This window comes from Eleginops maclovinus, chromosome 9 (assembly GCF_036324505.1).
Source record: "Eleginops maclovinus isolate JMC-PN-2008 ecotype Puerto Natales chromosome 9, JC_Emac_rtc_rv5, whole genome shotgun sequence".
In the NCBI taxonomy this organism is placed as follows: Eukaryota; Metazoa; Chordata; class Actinopteri; order Perciformes; family Eleginopidae; genus Eleginops; species Eleginops maclovinus.
The window spans coordinates 28,921,604-28,941,292 of record NC_086357.1 but is presented as its reverse complement, the minus strand read 5'-3'; the positions used below and the strand labels follow the sequence as shown (position 1 = coordinate 28,941,292).

Here is a 19,689-nt window from a genome sequence, read left to right as displayed (position 1 = left end):
CCTGCGTCTGATCGAGAGTCAAACAGGAGACTCGATGTTCAGAGGCTCCAAAGTGCAGATGTGAAAAGAGCTGCACAAAGAAATCCCGTCGATCCTCTGAAAGCTCGCTCTGCAGCAACACGGTGGGGAAGGAATCAGACTGTTCTACTAGTAGTAAAGTACTTCCACTTTCAAAATACAATTTGACATATTGCAGACTTCAGATGAAAGTGAAATGTTACTGTGTTCCTTTTGCATCAGCCAACCAAGATTATATATGTTCATAAAACCATCTTCACTTCAAGCATTCAGTTAGGAATCATTAATTACAGTTCAAGACATACAAATAGTCTTAAATTGACTAAAAACACAGAAAGTCTGTCTGTATTCGTGTTTAAAATAGTTAATATGTTAACAGAATGCAGTTTTTAATATCTCCTGCAATAAGTAATAAATGTGCTGCACGATTTTGCAGACCTTTTTCTTTGATAAAACGAACGTTATTCCAGAAGGAAGTGAGGATTTGTGCCATGTTGCTTTCGTCCCTCCCTGCTGTGCTTTATTTACATCTGTTTTGGGACCATCAGTAACGGCTCGCTGCTCAGACTGACATTCATTTCATATTACATCTGATGTGCGCCGCCTCCGGACGCCACTGACCTCCAGCGTGTCTTTATTTATTATGCACTACTTTCTGTTTCCCACCGGATGTATTTGTCTCTGAACCTAATGCGGAGGTTTTATTGAAGTCTTTATTTTTTAATCTTCAACATGGTCTGAAGTGTGTGTGAGTAGAGCAGGAGTGTGTGATATATATTCTGTTGTATTGATATACTCACCTGTAACACTTGATGTTTTATATTCAACACGTCTTTGTTTTAGTAAAAATCATATTTATTTCACTATTTTTGTAGACAAAAAATGTTGAATTTGATTGTATTTTTCTATTCAAACGCACATTTACCCCCCCCCCCCCCTGCAAACGGAATCTCTAACAGCATCAGTTTTATACATCACAGCGGACTCTTATTTTGAAGGAAACCGGAAGTTCCTCTGAAACTTGGACACGTTAAACCTCGATGTGTCGTCCCGTGCAATACCGTTTCTAATGTTTGTATAAAGTCTTAGTTTTGAATGCAGATTCCTCTCTTTTTTTACCTCAGAAGAATAAAGATAGATATTTATAATCTTTGTACCGCAGTTATTTCTCATCGGGTTTTTCTAACGCAGGTTTAGATTACGCTCATCTCGTTTTAACCCACGTTCTATTCATTTGAAAGTAGCGCAGTGCTCCGAATATTTATGAATGTTGTTGGTGTGACTTTGTATTCTTCTGTGGACGATATGTGAAGATGCTGATAAATTATTTAGGTTTTATTTTCAAAGCGAAATATTTGTAATTTATTTGTGAAAGTGATTTCTGTCAGAGTTTGTGTAAAGACTCACAAAGTGTTTGGATGGTATTTATTACTGAATGGTTCTTTGATAAGCAGTGAATCTATGATGTTGGTTTTGTATTATTATGGGCTGTGGATTTCTCTGAATAAAGACCCACTCTGTTCGGACATGCTGCTGTACGAGACTCACCTTTTATATACTACACTTCAGGAGAAATACAAAATAAATACTGAGCTTCCTCACACTGATTGGAAGACCCGATTACATTTGGGGGTATTTTATTAAATCAGTAATTAATAATACACACCACAAAGTCTATCAAATGCATCAACAACAATACAACACTTCCCATGAGCTGAAGTCAGATACGAACACATGTTGTGTCTGAATCTGTGTGTGTGAGCAGGGATGATCCCTCCGCCTCACAGTTGTGGCTCATCCAGATGCTGGTCAGACAGCATGGTTATTAGGTGTGCCTCAGACTGCCCTTCACTGAGACCAGTCTGAGGCACACAGCACGATGCCACAGGTGTGAATTTAATGTTGTTCTCTCTGTAAGCCGTCTCCGGAGGCGTTCAGAGTAAAGAGTATAACTGGAGACCTTTAGAGGACTATTATTACGTCACTTTGGGAAATAAAGGTGTTCTTCAGAGTTAGATGAGAAGGAAACGACCCCCCTCTCATGTCCCTACAGCCAGGAGACGTTAGCTTAGCTTAGCATGCAGCTCCCCTTCAAACGGCTGATTGACACACAGAAAATGTTCTGACATAATCCAAAACCACACGGAGGAATCCCATTGGACAATGGAGATGCTGTCTTCAGGGTCCTTCAGCTCCTATGAGTACTCCTCGGCCAGTGTGTCCATGTACTCGGTATCAGCGTACAGCAGGAACCCAGAGAACAGCGAGTCGGTCCAGCCCGGTTCTGCAAACAGGCCGTTCTGGTCCTTGAAGAAGATCTCAAGCCACACCTCGTCCTCTGGGTTCAGGAACACCACGGTGGACCCCGAGGCCACGTCGTGGTTCCCCGTGTTGGCGTCGAAGGTCTTAATACGGTACTGGCCGTTCTGCACCAGCCCGATGGCCAGGTGCTTGTTGGCAAGCGTGATGTGGTAGGAGAAGAAGTAGACCCCGGGGAGCGAGCACATGAACTTGCCGGTCTGAGGGTCATAGTTCCCCCCCTCGTTAAACAGCACCTTGTTGAACCTGATGGGGGTCTTCTCCGCCGGGTAGCTGCTGGTGATGCCTGCAGAGAACGCAGATCTGGGTGTCAGGGATCCACACCTGCAGGTTCCTGAGGTCCCTCGGGTTCCTCGGCCTCCTTTGTCCCCCTTCAGTCCATCCCGCCCTGGAGGACCATCTAGACCGGGGTCCCCATCCTCTCCGGCGGGGCCTCGCTTCCCCAGGGATCCGCGCTCACCTCGGGCCCCGATATGACCGGAGGGGCCAACCCTGCCCTTCCCCCCTGAGACAGAGACACACAAGGTCACAGGACACTCTGGACTAGAGTATTCCTACACTCTGGTACTTCTACTTTTACTCAGATACAAGATCTGAGTACTTCTACTTTTACTACGGTATGAGATCTGAGTACTTCTACTTTTACTCCGGTATGAGATCTGAGTACTTGTACTTTTACTTCTACTTTACTAAGATACAAGATCTGAGTACTTCTACTTTTACTAAAGTACAGGATCTGAGTACTTGTAGCTTGTACTACTTGTACTTGTACTCAGGTCCTGTACCTGCTCTGCACTGACTGGTTTCTGAGGGAGCTGAAAATATAACCCCTGTCATGCTGTGAGAGACGAGGTGAGTTTTATACCTGCGCTTCCCTTCTCTCCCTTCTCCCCCGTCCTCCCGTCTCTGCCGTCTCTCCCCGGGATTCCCAGACTCCCCTCGGACCCCGGGGTCCCGGCGGGGCCCGGTTTACCTGGAGGTCCTGGGGCCCCGGAGATGCTGCAGACCAGACGGTGGGATCCCTTCAGTTTGGAGTCAAACAGCTGAGCGGACACACCATGCAGGAGACACAGCGCCATCAGAGACATCATCCTCAGGGCTGTCCAACAGAGACAGAGAGACAGAGAGACAGAGACAGAGACACAGACACAGAGAGACAGAGACACAGAGACACAGAGACAGAGACAAAGACAGAGACACAGAGACAGAGACACAGAGACACAGACACAGAGACACACACAGACAGAGACACACACAGACAGAGACACACACAGACAGAGACACAGAGACAGAGACACAGACACAGAGACAGAGAGACAGAGACACAAAGACAGAGACACAGAGACAGAGACAGAGACAGAGACACAGAGACACAGAGACAGAGACAAAGACAGAGAGACACAGAGACACAAAGACACACACAGACACAGAGACAGAGAGACAGAGAGACAGAGACACACACAGACAGAGACACACACAGACAGACACACACAGACAGAGACACAGAGACAGAGACAAAGACAGAGAGACAGAGAGACAGAGACCGAGACACAGAAACACAAAGACAGAGACAAAGACACAGAGACAGGAGACACAGAGACAGAGACAAAGACAGAGAGACAGAGAGACACACACAGACACAGAGACAGGGAGACACAGAGACAGAGACACACACAGACACAGAGACATACACAAAGACACAGAGACACAGAGACAGAGACAAAGACAGAGAGACACACAGACACAGAGACAGAGAGACAGAGACACAGAGACAGAGACGCAGAGAGACAGAGACACAGACACAGAGACACAGAGACACAGAGACAGAGCACAGACACAGAGACACACAGACAGAGACAAAGACACAGAGACAAAGACAGAGACACAGAGACAGAGACACAGACAGAGGGACACAGAGACAGAGAGACAGAGACACAGAGACAAAGACACAGAGACAGAGACACAGAGACAAAGACACAGAGACAGAGACAAAGACACAAAGACAGAGACAAAGACACAGAGACAGAGACACAGAGACAGAGACACAGACACAGAGACAGAGACAAAGACACAGAGACAGAGACACAGAGACAGAGAGACAGAGACAGAGAGATAGAGACACAGAGACACAGAGACACAGAGACAGAGAGACAGAGACAGAGAGACAGAGACACAGAGACAGAGAGACAGAGACAGAGAGATAGAGACACAGAAACACAGAGACAGAGAGACACAGAGACAGAGACAAAGACACAGAGACAGAGACACAGAGACAGAGAGACAGAGAGACAGTGACAGAGAGATATAGACACAGAGACAGAGAGACAGAGAGACAGAGACAGAGAGACAGAGACACAGAGACAGAGACAGAGAGATAGAGACACAGAAACACAGAGACAGAGAGACAGAGACACAGAGACAAAGACAGAGAGACAGAGACACAGAGATAGAGACACAGAGACACAGAGACAGAGACAAAGACAGAGACACAGAGACAGAGACACAGAGACATAGACACAGAGACAGAGGGAGAGACACAGAAACACAGATACAAAGACAGAAACACAGAAACAGAGACAAAGACAGAGACACAGAGACAGAGACACAGAGACACAGAGACAGAGTGAGTTTGTCTGAGAATCTTTGCAGCTGTTGTTGTGTCTCTCTGTAGTCCTTTAGTGTCTCTGTAGTCCTTTAGTGTCTCTGTAGTCCTTTAGTGTCTCTGTAGTCCTTTAGTCTCTCTGTAGTCCTTTAGTCTCTCTGTAGTCCTTTAGTGTCTCTGTAGTCCTTTAGTCTCTCTGTAGTCCTTTAGTGTCTCTGTAGTCCTTTAGTGTCTCTGTAGTCCTTATGTCTCTCTGTAGTCCTTTAGTCTCTCTGTAGTCCTTTAGTGTCTCTGTAGTCCTTATGTCTCTCTGTAGTCCTTATGTCTCTCTGTAGTCCTTTAGTCTCTCTGTAGTCCTTTAGTGTCTCTGTAGTCCTTTAGTGTCTCTGTAGTCCTTATGTCTCTCTGTAGTCCTTTAGTCTCTCTGTAGTCCTTTAGTGTCTCTGTAGTCCTTATGTCTCTCTGTAGTCCTTATGTCTCTCTGTAATCCTGTAGTCTCTCTGTAGTCCTTTAGTCTCTCTGTAGTCCTTTAGTGTCTCTGTAGTCCTTTAGTCTCTCTGTAGTCCTTTAGTGTCTCTGTAGTCCTTTAGTGTCTCTGTAGTCCTTTAGTGTCTCTGTAGTCCTTTAGTCTCTCTGTAATCCTTTAGTCTCTCTGTAGTCCTTTAGTGTCTCTGTAGTCCTTTAGTCTCTCTGTAGTCCTTTAGTGTCTCTGTAATCCTTTAGTGTCTCTGTAGTCCTTTAGTGTCTCTGTAGTCCTTTAGTGTCTCTGTAATCCTTTAGTGTCTCTGTAGTCCTTTAGTGTCTCTGTAATCCTTTAGTGTCTCTGTAGTCCTTTAGTGTCTCTGTAGTCCTTTAGTGTCTCTGTAATCCTTTAGTGTCTCTCTGTAGTCCTTTAGTCTCTCTGTAGTCCTTTAGTCTCTCTGTAGTCCTTTAGTCTCTCTGTAGTCCTTTAGTGTCTCTGTAGTCCTTTAGTCTCTCTGTAGTCCTTTAGTGTCTCTGTAGTCCTTTAGTGTCTCTGTAGTCCTTTAGTCTCTCTGTAGTCCTTTAGTCTCTCTGTAGTCCTTTAGTGTCTCTGTAGTCCTTTAGTGTCTCTGTAGTCCTTTAGTGTCTCTGTAGTCCTTATGTCTCTCTGTAGTCCTTTAGTCTCTCTGTAGTCCTTTAGTGTCTCTGTAGTCCTTTAGTGTCTCTGTAGTCCTTTAGTGTCTCTGTAGTCCTTTAGTGTCTCTGTAGTCCTTTAGTCTCTCTGTAATCCTTTAGTCTCTCTGTAGTCCTTTAGTCTCTCTGTAGTCCTTTAGTGTCTCTCTGTAGTCCTTTAGTCTCTCTGTAGTCCTTTAGTCTCTCTGTAGTCCTTTAGTGTCTCTCTGTAGTCCTTTAGTCTCTCTGTAGTCCTTTAGTCTCTCTGTAGTCCTTTAGTGTCTCTGTAGTCCTTTAGTGTCTCTGTAATCCTTTAGTGTCTCTGTAGTCCTTTAGTCTCTCTGTAGTCCTTTAGTCTCTCTGTAGTCCTTTAGTCTCTCTGTAATCCTTTAGTGTCTCTGTAGTCCTTTAGTGTCTCTGTAGTCCTTTAGTGTCTCTGTAGTCCTTTAGTCTCTCTGTAGTCCTTTAGTCTCTCTGTAGTCCTTTAGTGTCTCTGTAGTCCTTTAGTGTCTCTGTAGTCCTTTAGTGTCTCTGTAATCCTTTAGTGTCTCTGTAGTCCTTTAGTGTCTCTGTAATCCTTTAGTGTCTCTCTGTAGTCCTTTAGTCTCTCTGTAGTCCTTTAGTCTATCTGTAGTCCTTTAGTGTCTCTGTAGTCCTGTAGTGTCTCTGTAGTCCTTTAGTCTCTCTGTAGTCCTTTAGTCTCTCTGTAATCCTTTAGTGTCTCTGTAGTCCTTTAGTGTCTCTGTAGTCCTTTAGTGTCTCTGTAGTCCTTTAGTCTCTCTGTAGTCCTTTAGTCTCTCTGTAGTCCTTTAGTGTCTCTGTAGTCCTTTAGTGTCTCTGTAATCCTTTAGTGTCTCTGTAGTCCTTTAGTGTCTCTGTAGTCCTTTAGTCTCTCTGTAGTCCTTTAGTCTATCTGTAGTCCTTTAGTGTCTCTGTAGTCCTGTAGTGTCTCTGTAGTCCTTTAGTGTCTCTGTAGTCCTTTAGTCTCTCTGTAGTCCTTTAGTCTCTCTGTAGTCCTTTAGTCTCTCTGTAGTCCTTTAGTCTCTCTGTAGTCCTTTAGTGTCTCTGTAGTCCTTTAGTCTCTCTGTAATCCTTTAGTGTCTCTGTAGTCCTTTAGTGTCTCTGTAGTCCTTTAGTCTCTCTGTAGTCCTTTAGTCTCTCTGTAGTCCTTTAGTCTCTCTGTAGTCCTTTAGTGTCTCTGTAGTCCTTTAGTCTCTCTGTAATCCTTTAGTGTCTCTGTAGTCCTTTAGTGTCTCTGTAGTCCTTTAGTGTCTCTGTAGTCCTTTAGTCTCTCTGTAGTCCTTTAGTCTCTCTGTAATCCTTTAGTGTCTCTGTAGTCCTTTAGTCTCTCTGTAGTCCTTTAGTGTCTCTGTAGTCCTTTAGTCTCTCTGTAGTCCTTATGTGTCTCTGTAGTCCTGTAGTCTCTCTGTAGTCCTTATGTGTCTCTGTAGTCCTTATGTGTCTCTGTAGTCCTTATGTGTTTCTGTAGTCCTTTAGTGTCTCTGTAGTCCTTTAGTCTCTGTAGTCCTTATGTGTCTCTGTAGTCCTTATGTGTCTCTGTAGTCCTTATGTGTTTCTGTAGTCCTTTAGTGTCTCTGTAGTCCTGTAGTCTCTCTGTAGTCCTTTAGTGTCTCTGTAGTCCTGTAGTCTCTCTGTAGTCCTTATGTGTCTCTGTAGTCCTTATGTGTTTCTGTAGTCCTTTAGTGTCTCTGTAGTCCTTTAGTGTCTCTGTAGTCCTTATGTGTCTCTGTAGTCCTTATGTGTCTCTGTAGTCCTTTAGTGTCTCTCTGTAGTCCTTTAGTGTCTCTGTAGTCCTTTAGTGTCTCTGTAGTCCTTATGTGTCTCTGTAGTCCTTTAGTGTCTCTCTGTAGTCCTTTAGTGTCTCTCTGTAGTCCTTTAGTGTCTCTGTAGTCCTTTAGTGTCTCTGTAGTCCTTTAGTGTCTCTGTAGTCCTTTAGTCTCTCTGTAGTCCTTTAGTCTCTCTGTAGTCCTTTAGTGTCTCTGTAGTCCTTTAGTGTCTCTGTAGTCCTTTAGTCTCTCTGTAATCCTTATGTGTCTCTGTAGTCCTTGAGTGTCTCTGTAGTCCTTTAGTCTCTCTGTAGTCCTTTAGTCTCTCTGTAGTCCTTTAGTCTCTCTGTAGTCCTTTAGTGTCTCTGTAGTCCTTTAGTCTCTCTGTAGTCCTTTAGTGTCTCTGTAGTCCTTTAGTGTCTCTCTGTAGTCCTTTAGTCTCTCTGTAGTCCTTTAGTCTCTCTGTAGTCCTTTAGTGTCTCTGTAGTCCTTATGTGTCTCTCTGTAGTCCTTTAGTCTCTCTGTAGTCCTTTAGTGTCTCTGTAGTCCTTTAGTGTCTCTGTAGTCCTTTAGTGTCTCTGTAGTCCTTATGTGTCTCTGTAGTCCTGTAGTCTCTCTGTAGTCCTTATGTGTCTCTGTAGTCCTTTAGTGTCTCTCTGTAGTCCTTTAGTGTCTCTGTAGTCCTTATGTGTCTCTGTAGTCCTTTAGTGTCTCTCTGTAGTCCTTTAGTGTCTCTGTAGTCCTTTAGTCTCTCTGTAGTCCTTATGTGTCTCTGTAGTCCTGTAGTCTCTCTGTAGTCCTTATGTGTCTCTGTAGTCCTTATGTGTCTCTGTAGTCCTTATGTGTTTCTGTAGTCCTTTAGTGTCTCTGTAGTCCTTTAGTCTCTGTAGTCCTTTAGTGTCTCTGTAGTCCTTTAGTCTCTGTAGTCCTTATGTGTTTCTGTAGTCCTTTAGTGTCTCTGTAGTCCTGTAGTCTCTCTGTAGTCCTTTAGTGTCTCTGTAGTCCTGTAGTCTCTCTGTAGTCCTTATGTGTCTCTGTAGTCCTTATGTGTTTCTGTAGTCCTTTAGTGTCTCTGTAGTCCTTTAGTGTCTCTGTAGTCCTTATGTGTCTCTGTAGTCCTTATGTGTCTCTGTAGTCCTTTAGTGTCTCTCTGTAGTCCTTTAGTGTCTCTGTAGTCCTTTAGTGTCTCTGTAGTCCTTATGTGTCTCTGTAGTCCTTTAGTGTCTCTCTGTAGTCCTTTAGTGTCTCTCTGTAGTCCTTTAGTGTCTCTGTAGTCCTTTAGTGTCTCTGTAGTCCTTTAGTCTCTCTGTAGTCCTTTAGTGTCTCTGTAGTCCTTTAGTGTCTCTGTAGTCCTTTAGTCTCTCTGTAATCCTTATGTGTCTCTGTAGTCCTTGAGTGTCTCTGTAGTCCTTTAGTCTCTCTGTAGTCCTTTAGTCTCTCTGTAGTCCTTTAGTCTCTCTGTAGTCCTTTAGTGTCTCTGTAGTCCTTTAGTCTCTCTGTAGTCCTTTAGTGTCTCTGTAGTCCTTTAGTGTCTCTCTGTAGTCCTTTAGTCTCTCTGTAGTCCTTTAGTCTCTCTGTAGTCCTTATGTGTCTCTGTAGTCCTTATGTGTTTCTGTAGTCCTTTAGTGTCTCTGTAGTCCTTTAGTGTCTCTGTAGTCCTTATGTGTCTCTGTAGTCCTGTAGTCTCTCTGTAGTCCTTATGTGTCTCTGTAGTCCTGTAGTCTCTCTGTAGTCCTTATGTGTCTCTGTAGTCCTTATGTGTCTCTCTGTAGTCCTTTAGTCTCTCTGTAGTCCTTATGTGTTTCTGTAGTCCTTTAGTGTCTCTGTAGTCCTTTAGTGTCTCTGTAGTCCTTATGTGTCTCTGTAGTCCTGTAGTCTCTCTGTAGTCCTTATGTGTCTCTGTAGTCCTTTAGTGTCTCTCTGTAGTCCTTTAGTGTCTCTGTAGTCCTTATGTGTCTCTGTAGTCCTTAGTGTCTCTCTGTAGTCCTTTAGTGTCTCTGTAGTCCTGTAGTCTCTCTGTAGTCCTTATGTGTCTCTGTAGTCCTTATGTGTCTCTGTAGTCCTTTAGTCTCTCTGTAGTCCTTATGTGTCTCTCTGTAGTCCTTATGTGTCTCTGTAGTCCTTATGTGTCTCTGTAGTCCTTATGTGTCTCTCTGTAGTCCTTTAGTGTCTCTCTGTAGTCCTTTAGTGTCTCTGTAGTCCTTATGTGTCTCTCTGTAGTCCTGTAGTCTCTCTGTAGTCCTTATGTGTCTCTGTAGTCCTTATGTGTCTCTGTAGTCCTTTAGTCTCTCTGTAGTCCTTATGTGTCTCTCTCTAGTCCTTATGTGTCTCTGTAGTCCTTATGTGTCTCTGTAGTCCCTATGTGTCTCTGTAGTCCTTATGTCTCTCTGTAGTCCTTATGTCTCTCTGTAGTCCTTATGTGTCTCTGTAGTCCTTTAGTGTCTCTGTAGTCCTTATGTGTCTCTCTTAGTCCTTATGTGTCTCTTATGTCTCTCTGTAGTCCTTTAGTCTCTCTGTAGTCCTTATGTGTCTCTGTAGTCCTTATGTCTCTCTGTAGTCCTTTAGTGTCTCTGTAGTCCTGTAGTCTCTCTGTAGTCCTTATGTGTCTCTGTAGTCCTGTAGTCTCTCTGTAGTCCTTATGTGTCTCTGTAGTCCTTTAGTCTCTCTGTAGTCCTTTAGTGTCTCTGTAGTCCTGTAGTCTCTCTGTAGTCCTTATGTGTCTCTGTAGTCCTGTAGTCTCTCTGTAGTCCTTATGTGTCTCTGTAGTCCTTTAGTCTCTCTGTAGTCCTTTAGTGTCTCTGTAGTCCTGTAGTCTCTCTGTAGTCCTTATGTGTCTCTGTAGTCCTGTAGTCTCTCTGTAGTCCTTATGTGTCTCTGTAGTCCTTATGTGTCTCTGTAGTCCTTTAGTGTCTCTGTAGTCCTTATGTGTTTCTGTAGTCCTTTAGTGTCTCTGTAGTCCTTTAGTGTCTCTGTAGTCCTTATGTGTCTCTGTAGTCCTGTAGTCTCTCTGTAGTCCTTATGTGTCTCTGTAGTCCTTTAGTGTCTCTCTGTAGTCCTTTAGTGTCTCTGTAGTCCTTATGTGTCTCTGTAGTCCTTTAGTGTCTCTCTGTAGTCCTTTAGTGTCTCTGTAGTCCTTATGTGTCTCTGTAGTCCTTTAGTGTCTCTGTAGTCCTTTAGTGTCTCTGTAGTCCTTTAGTGTCTCTGTAGTCCTTATGTGTCTCTCTGTAGTCCTGTAGTCTCTCTGTAGTCCTTATGTGTCTCTGTAGTCCTTATGTGTCTCTGTAGTCCTTTAGTCTCTCTGTAGTCCTTATGTGTCTCTCTGTAGTCCTTATGTGTCTCTGTAGTCCTTATGTGTCTCTGTAGTCCTTTAGTGTCTCTCTGTAGTCCTTTAGTGTCTCTGTAGTCCTTATGTGTCTCTCTGTAGTCCTGTAGTCTCTCTGTAGTCCTTATGTGTCTCTGTAGTCCTTATGTGTCTCTGTAGTCCTTTAGTCTCTCTGTAGTCCTTATGTGTCTCTCTGTAGTCCTTATGTGTCTCTGTAGTCCTTATGTGTCTCTGTAGTCCCTATGTGTCTCTGTAGTCCTTATGTCTCTCTGTAGTCCTTATGTGTCTCTGTAGTCCTTAGTGTCTCTGTAGTCCTTATGTGTCTCTCTTAGTCCTTATGTGTCTCTTATGTCTCTCTGTAGTCCTTTAGTCTCTCTGTAGTCCTTATGTGTCTCTGTAGTCCTTATGTCTCTCTGTAGTCCTTATGTCTCTCTTAGTCCTTATGTGTCTCTGTAGTCCTTATGTGTCTCTTAGTCCTTATGTGTCTCTGTAGTCCTTATGTCTCTCTTAGTCCTTATGTGTCTCTGTAGTCCTTATGTGTCTCTTAGTCCTTATGTGTCTCTGTAGTCCTTATGTCTCTCTTAGTCCTTATGTGTCTCTGTAGTCCTTATGTCTCTCTTAGTCCTTATGTGTCTCTGTAGTCCTTATGTCTCTCTTAGTCCTTATGTGTCTCTGTAGTCCTTATGTCTCTCTTAGTCCTTATGTGTCTCTGTAGTCCTTATGTCTCTCTTAGTCCTTATGTGTCTCTGTAGTCCTTATGTTTCTCTTAGTCCTTATGTGTCTCTTATGTCTCTCTGTAGTCCTTATGTGTCTCTTATGTCTCTCTGTAGTCCTTATGTGTCTCTGTAGTCCTTATGTCTCTCTTAGTCCTTATGTGTCTCTTATGTCTCTCTGTAGTCCTTATGTGTCTCTGTAGTCCTTATGTGTCTCTGTAGTCCTTATGTGTCTCTCTTAGTCCTTATGTGTCTCTTATGTGTCTCTGTAGTCCTTATGTGTCTCTGTAGTCCTTATGTCTCTCTGTAGTCCTTATGTCTCTCTGTAGTCCTTATGTCTCTCTGTAGTCCTTATGTGTCTCTGTAGTCCTTTAGTGTCTCTGTAGTCCTTATGTGTCTCTCTTAGTCCTTATGTGTCTCTTATGTCTCTCTTAGTCCTTATGTGTCTCTTATGTGTCTCTGTAGTCCTTATGTGTCTCTGTAGTCCTTATGTGTCTCTTAGTCCTTATGTCTCATTGAGGTCTCGGTGGGAAGGGAGGACACGATGAAGAGGAAATGGTCAATTGTTTCAGAGAGGAAGATCAGCTGCTCATGGGTTTCTGTGTGTGCAGATATCTGCAGTTTACACGGTGCTGTAAACAGTGGTGTTGTCATGGCTACAGACTGAGTCATTGTTGGATGTAGATCTGCAGCAGGAGGCCAGATGTGACTCTTCATCCTGATGTTTCACACCCCAAACTCTCCTCTTCCTCTCTGAAACACTCCCAGAAACATTCCCCAGCTCTGAAACAACATAGCTCAGCGTCAGGGGAACATGGAGGTCCCGCTCTACTCTGAGTCCCAACATGTTCCCCTGCAGGGAGGGGTCCAGGTTCAGGACTGATTTATGGATGTGATTAATACTCATGCTGGATCTGTATCTGAACGGAGGAGGACCAGGGCCTGGGGACAAGAAACCAGGAGGAGACAAATGAAATGCTGTTACAGAGTTCCTAATCAAACAGCTAGCATTACTGCAAACCTTTGACTTTATTTTGAAACTCTTGACTTTATTTGAAAGTTTTGACTTTATTTTGAAACTCTTGAAACTCTTGACTTTATTTTGAAACTCTTGACTTTATTTTGAAACTCTTGAAACTCTTAACTTTATTTTGAAACTCTTGACTTTATTTTGAAAGTTTTGACTTTATTTTGAAACTCTTGAAACTCTTGACTTTATTTTGAAGCTCTTGACTTTATTTTGAAACTCTTGACTTTATTTTGAAAGTTTTTACTTTATTTTGAAACTCTTGAAACTCTTGACTTCATTTTGAAACTCTTGACTTTATTTTGAAACTCTTGAAACTCTTGACTTTATTTTGAAACTCTTGAAACTCTTGACTTCATTTTGAAACTCTTGACTTCATTTTGAAACTCTTGACTTTATTTTGAAACTCTTGACTTTATTTTGAAACTCTTGACTTTATTTTGAAACTCTTGACTTTATTTTTGGATGGAGGAATACATATTTCTCCCCCTGCTTTCAGTCTAATATTTCCCACACCCTTCTGTTCGTGTTCCGAGCTTGGTGTGTGAGATGGTGCTGGTGTGTGTGTGTGTGTGTGTGTGTGTGTGTGTGTGTGTGTGTGTGTGTGTGTGTGTGTGTGTGTGTGTGTGTGGATCATCCCTCTGTCTGTAACAACAAGAGTGTGTTTAGCAGCATATGAGACAGGTTGCGTGTGTTTTCATTGACTGTAAACACCATGATATAAGCATGAAACACACACACACACACACACACACACACACACACACACACCCCGCATGTTTTTAATTATTACGGTTTTTAAGGATGAATGTGCCTCAGAGTCTCTGGAGAGAGAAACTCTCCAGACATGAGGTCAGCAGGAAGCCCACTGATTAACACACTCTACACACTCTACACACACTCTACACACACTTTACACACACTCTTCACTCTCTACACACTCTACACACACTTTACACACTCTACACACTCTCTACACACACTTTACACACACTCTACACACTTTACACTCTCTACACACTTTACACACTCTACACACACTACACACTTTACACACTCTACACACTCTCTACACACACTCTACACACACTTTACACACACTCTACACACTCTACACACTCTCTACACACTCTCTACACACACTCTACACACACTCTACACACTCTACACACTCTCTACACACTCTCTACACACACTCTACACACACTCTACACACAGGCCCGTCGCGTTCAGGTAGGCATGGTAGGCAATTGCCTAGGGCCCCCGAGTAGGAGGAGGCCCCCCAAAGACGACAGGTTAAGATTTTTTTTTTTTTTTTTTTTTTTTTTTTTCAAAATTCAAAGAAAAGTCTGATACAAATGCAACATGAATCAAACAACATGCATACCAATAAGACAGGTCATGTATTCAACAGCAATGACGATTTTAAATAGCTTCATAATAATAAGCAGTCATCTGTATATGAAGGGCTCTGCTGCGACTGCGAGGGCAGCAACAGCGCCTCCCTAGAGCATGCGATGTCCGAAAAGCGCAACGACACATTGTAGTCGAAATACCCCAGCTCGAGGGGGCCCCCCTTTCCCATGCATTAGCGCGACAGCGTCAAGTGCAAGTGAAAAGTGAAAAATTAAAATGAAGCGAAATTATCTCTCCGGCAATCAAAAAAGAAGAAGAAAAGGGAAGAGGAGCAGAAAAGAAAACAAGACACCGGTAAGTAGAATATACACAATCAACATGAAAATTGTGCCAGGCAGGGTATACCATATTTTGCTAGAGTAGCGAGGTTGTAACGACGACTAGCTAGGAACCAGTGGTTTGGCATGCTAGCATGCTAACCAAACTTAAACTGCTACCTTTGACTTCACTATAAGTTCATAACGTTATCAGCTGGCCAAATTGATCAACGATTAATTCCTCTTAATATCCTAAATAAACTTCACATATGTTTTCAGTCGTTAGAGCCTTGAGACAACCAGTGAAATAGTTATTCCTGTAGTAGCTAGCTATTTAATAGGAGATTAACATGGGAGTTTACAATAATTTTGCTAGAATACCATTGGGTTGATTTACTTACTTTATTTACATTTTAACGGTTAACATCCCGGCGCAGATCAGCCACATGAAGAAAACAGCCACTTTAGTGTCAATTAATCCTTTTCTAAACCTATTCTGCTGTTTGTTGTTGTTGGTCTCCATGATAGCTGTAAATACCACTGGACCACCGTTAAAAACTGTACCGATAGCTTTGAGCTTTTTCTATGGGACACAGACAGTACACAGACACACACAGACACACCACGGGTGCGGGGATGGCGCTGTTGCCACTCACAGAATTGATTTCAGGAAAACAGCTCGTCTTAGTGACTGTATTTCTGTTTTCAAACCAGTGAAAACGGGATTATTGTAAGATTTTATTATTATTATTTTTTTTACTTTTTTTTGGTGAAGCAGTGCTTCACCTGTAGTCGTATAGAAACCGCCACTAAACCGCCTAGTAGGAACTGTGTGTAATGCTTTTAATATCTATTTCACCACAATTATCAGACTGTAAAATGATAGGATTTCAAAAGCATTTGAAAAATAACCAAGCTAATCATACAGTACTTATTCTTTCTCCAAGGGGCATTGCTGAAATTTCTTCATCCCGCTCTACCAAGTGTTGTCTCTGGTGCTACTGAAGGTAACGTTCTTTTCTACCTATTATTAGTGCCTTCTATCAACACACTTGATGTTATCAAAATGACTTAACATTTTTCTAATTCAAGTCATAGTTGTGTGTATTCATTCCACTTGCCCACAGAGTCTTCTGGACATTTCAAATATGTGGGACATTCACTAATGTTAATGAATAACTGAGTTGTTGAGATCAATGCATGCAAAATGTGCAATATAAATAAAAAGAATATTATTTATGTATTTATTTATTTTTGCACCAGGGCCATCAACATCGTCTTCGTCACATGTTTATGAGGAGGAGCAAGTGGAAGACAACATTGCGGCGTCCACACCACTTCCCAGCAGTGGTTCAACAGAAGGTGCATTAAGCCGCACAATTTCAACTTATCACCTATCATAGTGACCCAAAGTTATAGCAGCATGTGCTGTGAAAGTGTATTAAAATGACCATTTGCTATAAAGCGTTACACAAGTAGATCACCATACCTTAAGCATTTAGTTGTCGTACTTCACACATGAAACTGTGCCATGAATTAATTTGTAATTACATATTTTTCAGCAGTGCCATCAACTCCATCACGACTTGAGGAGGAGCAAGTGGAAGCATCCACACCACTTCCCAGCAGTGGTTCAACAGAAGGTGCATTAAGCCGCACAATTTCAACTTATCACCTAACACCCATGTGCTATGAAAGTGTATTAAAATGACCCTTTCTTTTTAAAGCATTATACAAGTAGATCACCATTCCCTAGTTGCTGTACTTACCACATGGCAATTGTGCTATAAATTAATTTGCAACTATATGTTTTCAACAGTGCCATCAACTCCATCTCCACTTCATGAGGAGGACAAAGAGGAAGATGACATTGACATGGCAGAGACCACCCCACCATCCAGAACTGGGGGTACCTGTAGGTATTGCAAGCACCACATTAAGTGATGACCCAGGATGTTGGCCCAGTGTCCTAACAAGCAGTATGCGCTGTGAAATAGTCAAAAAAGGACCTGTGCAAATCATGGACATTGAATTCCCGCAAAACTTAGACAATCCTCCTCGAAGATTCACCAAGGACAGTTACAAAAGAACCATGAAAAATGGTGAGAATATACATCGATCGTGGCTGGTGTATTCCATCCACACAGATGGAGTGTTCTGTTTCCCTTGTACTGTTTTCGGGAAGCGTGAGCGTGACAATGCCTTAACGACCTGTGGCTACGGTGGATGGAAGAACCTTTCCTATCGCCTAAAAAAACACGAGTGCACAAAGGTGCACTGTGACAATGTGAAAAAGTGGCACGACCTTCAGAGGAGACTGCAAACCAGTACACTGATTGATCAAAGACAGATGGAGTTGATGCAACTTGAAGTTGAACACTGGAAAGGCGTGATTCGGAGAGTGATTGCCATAGTTTCCCATCTGGCAGAACGCAACCAGGCTTTGAGAGGAACTACCAGTACCGTGTATGATCGCCACAATGGGAATTTTCTGGCTCAAGTGGAACTCCTAGCACAGTTTGATCCGGTAATGAATGAACACATCAGACGAATACAATGCAAAGAGACAAAGGTGCATTACCTGAGTGGAGTCATTCAGAACGAAATCATTCAGCTGGTCGGAGACAAAATCCTACAGGAGATTGCAAGAAGAGTGCACAAAGCAAAATACTTCTCCGTGATCATGGATTGCACTCCTGACATCAGCCACAAGGAACAACTTTCTGTTGTTCTCAGGATTGTCAACTGTGAAACACCTGTTTCTATTGCTGAGCATTTTTTGGGATTTGTACATGTTGAAGACACAACTGGTAAAGGGCTCAGTGAAATCCTGCTTGACCAGTTGGAGAAGCACAACCTCAGCATTTCAGATTGCCGTGGGCAGTCATACGACAATGGCAGCAATATGATGGGCCACAAACAGGGTGTGCAGGCAAGAATTTTAGAGCTGAACAACAAGGCGCTATGCATCCCATGCAGCAGTCACACACTAAATCTGGTTGTGTCAGATGCTGCCAAGTCTTCAGTGTTGTCCATGTCTTTTTTTGGTATGCTGCAACGACTGTACAACCTTTTCAGTTCCTCTGTGCACCGCTGGGCAATTTTGAAGCAGCATGTGAAGCAGCTCACCCTTAAGCCACTTTCAGGGACGAGATGGGAGGCCCGAATTGACAGTGTGAAGGTAGTGCGGTACCATCTACCTGAAATACTAGACGGACTGTCAGCACTGGAGACATATGCTACAGAGAAGGGGGACTCAGAGACCATGTCCTCAGCAAAAAGCTTACATGGTGAGCTTAAAACATGGTCCTTTCTTCTGTGCACAATAACCTGGTACAACGTTTTGTATCAGGTTAACCATATGAGCAAGCTCCTCCAGAGCCCGGATGTTTCAATGCAAACACTGAAAAAAGAAACCGAGGGAGTGACAGAGTACCTAGAAGATTTCAGGGAAAATGGACTCGCATCAAGCCAAACGGATGCAATGGAGATTGCAGAAGATCTGGAAATTGAGAGGAAATTGCCTGAGAAAAGGCAACGTAAAAAGAAAAGGCAGTTCCTTTACGAGAGTACAGATGAAACCCAATCGACCCCAGAAGAGGCCTTCAGAAGGGACTTCTTCCTGCCTTTGGTTGACACTGCCATCACCAGCCTAAAAGACAGATTTTCCAGACTGGAGGGGGTGTATGCCCTGTACGACTTCCTGTTCAGCATTGATATCATGAGGGCCACAATCAAGACTGGGAAATTGCATGAGAGATGCAGGAAAGTGGAACAAACCCTCCATGATATTGATGCAGACGACTTGGCATTGGAGATCAACTCTGCTGTCCACACCTTTCCAGATGAAGTATCCAGGTGCCCATTTAAAATGCTGGACTACATATACAGTGAGAAGCTGTTGGACCTGTACAGCAATTTAAGCATTGCACTGCGCCTACTTCTGACCCTTCCTGTCTCGGTTGCCTCCGGAGAGAGGAGCTTTTCATCTCTGAAGCGCATAAAGAATTACATGAGGTCAACTATGAGCCAAGAGAGGCTCTCTGGACTGGCACTCATGTCAATTGAGAGTGACGTCCGCAGGTCTTTGGACTTGGAGGGGATTGTGTCTGCATTTGCTGAGGCCAAGGGCCGCAAGCAGCAGTTTCAGTAGGAAATAAAAAAAAAAATAAAGGCTACTTTTCAGTGTATGTTTGACCTCTTTTGTGATTAAAACGCACAGAATTGCGGAAATTTTTTTTTTAAAGGCCCCCAACAACTTCTTTGCCTAGGGCCCCCAAAATCCTAGAAACGGGCCTGTCTACACACACTGCTTTAAGAGGGGGAAAGCTGGACATGAATTTCAAAATAAAACAGTCGTTATTTAGATTCAGAGAGGATGTCCCCGGTTAGCGTGACTTCTCTCAGCCGTGCAGACTCATGTTGATAACAGGTCGTTGTGTTTCAGCTCCACTGGAGATCCTCCTTTCTAACACCAGGTCCTCATGAGGACAGACTAAAGACCAACCAGACTTCCTTTGGACCGCTAACTGATCCACACACACTCAGGCAGGTCTTCAGTCTGCCATCATAAAGATGAGTGACGGAGGCTCTGAGTGACGGAGGCTCTGAGTGACGGAGGCTCTGAGTGACGGAGGCTCTGAGTGAGGCTCTAACGGAGGCTCTAACGGAGGCTCTGAGTGACGGAGGCTCTGAGTGACGGAGGCTCTAACGGAGGCTCTGAGTGACGGAGGCTCTAACGGAGGCTCTGAGTGACGCTCTAACGGAGGCTCTGAGTGAGGCTCTAACGGAGGCTCTGACGGAGGCTCTGACGGAGGCTCTGAACCTGCAGCATGAAACAGTTGTTATGGTGCATGAGAGGAGTGGTAAATCTCACCCCTCAGCTGGCAGCGGTCCATCTCCCCTGATATGGTCCGTTACCCCCTCAGATCTTCCTCAGAGTGCTCTGGTTAGAGGTTCACATATTATCCTGCAGCGCGCTCAGATGTCTGCAGAGTTGTGTAATGCAGCTGTCTGCACTCTTCCTCCTCCTCTTCCTCTTATCATCCCTCCCTTCTCTCCGCCTCACAGCAGCAATCATTCAGACTGCATGAT

At 43.5% G+C, this 19,689-nt stretch overlaps 1 protein-coding gene across 1 annotated transcript; it reads right to left on the bottom strand.

Annotated features, from left to right (window-relative positions):
* Positions 1 to 1,638: 1,638 nt before the first annotated feature.
* On the bottom strand, positions 1,639 to 19,621 carry LOC134869636 (complement C1q tumor necrosis factor-related protein 7). Its single transcript, XM_063891444.1, has 3 exons — positions 19,472 to 19,621; positions 3,203 to 3,436; positions 1,639 to 2,842 (listed from the first exon to the last, which is right to left on the bottom strand). Exons 1-3 carry the CDS (start codon positions 19,491 to 19,493, stop codon positions 2,214 to 2,216), a joined length of 885 nt encoding a protein of 294 aa, XP_063747514.1. The 5' UTR covers positions 19,494 to 19,621; the 3' UTR covers positions 1,639 to 2,213.
* Between the last annotated feature and the right edge of the window lie 68 nt (positions 19,622 to 19,689).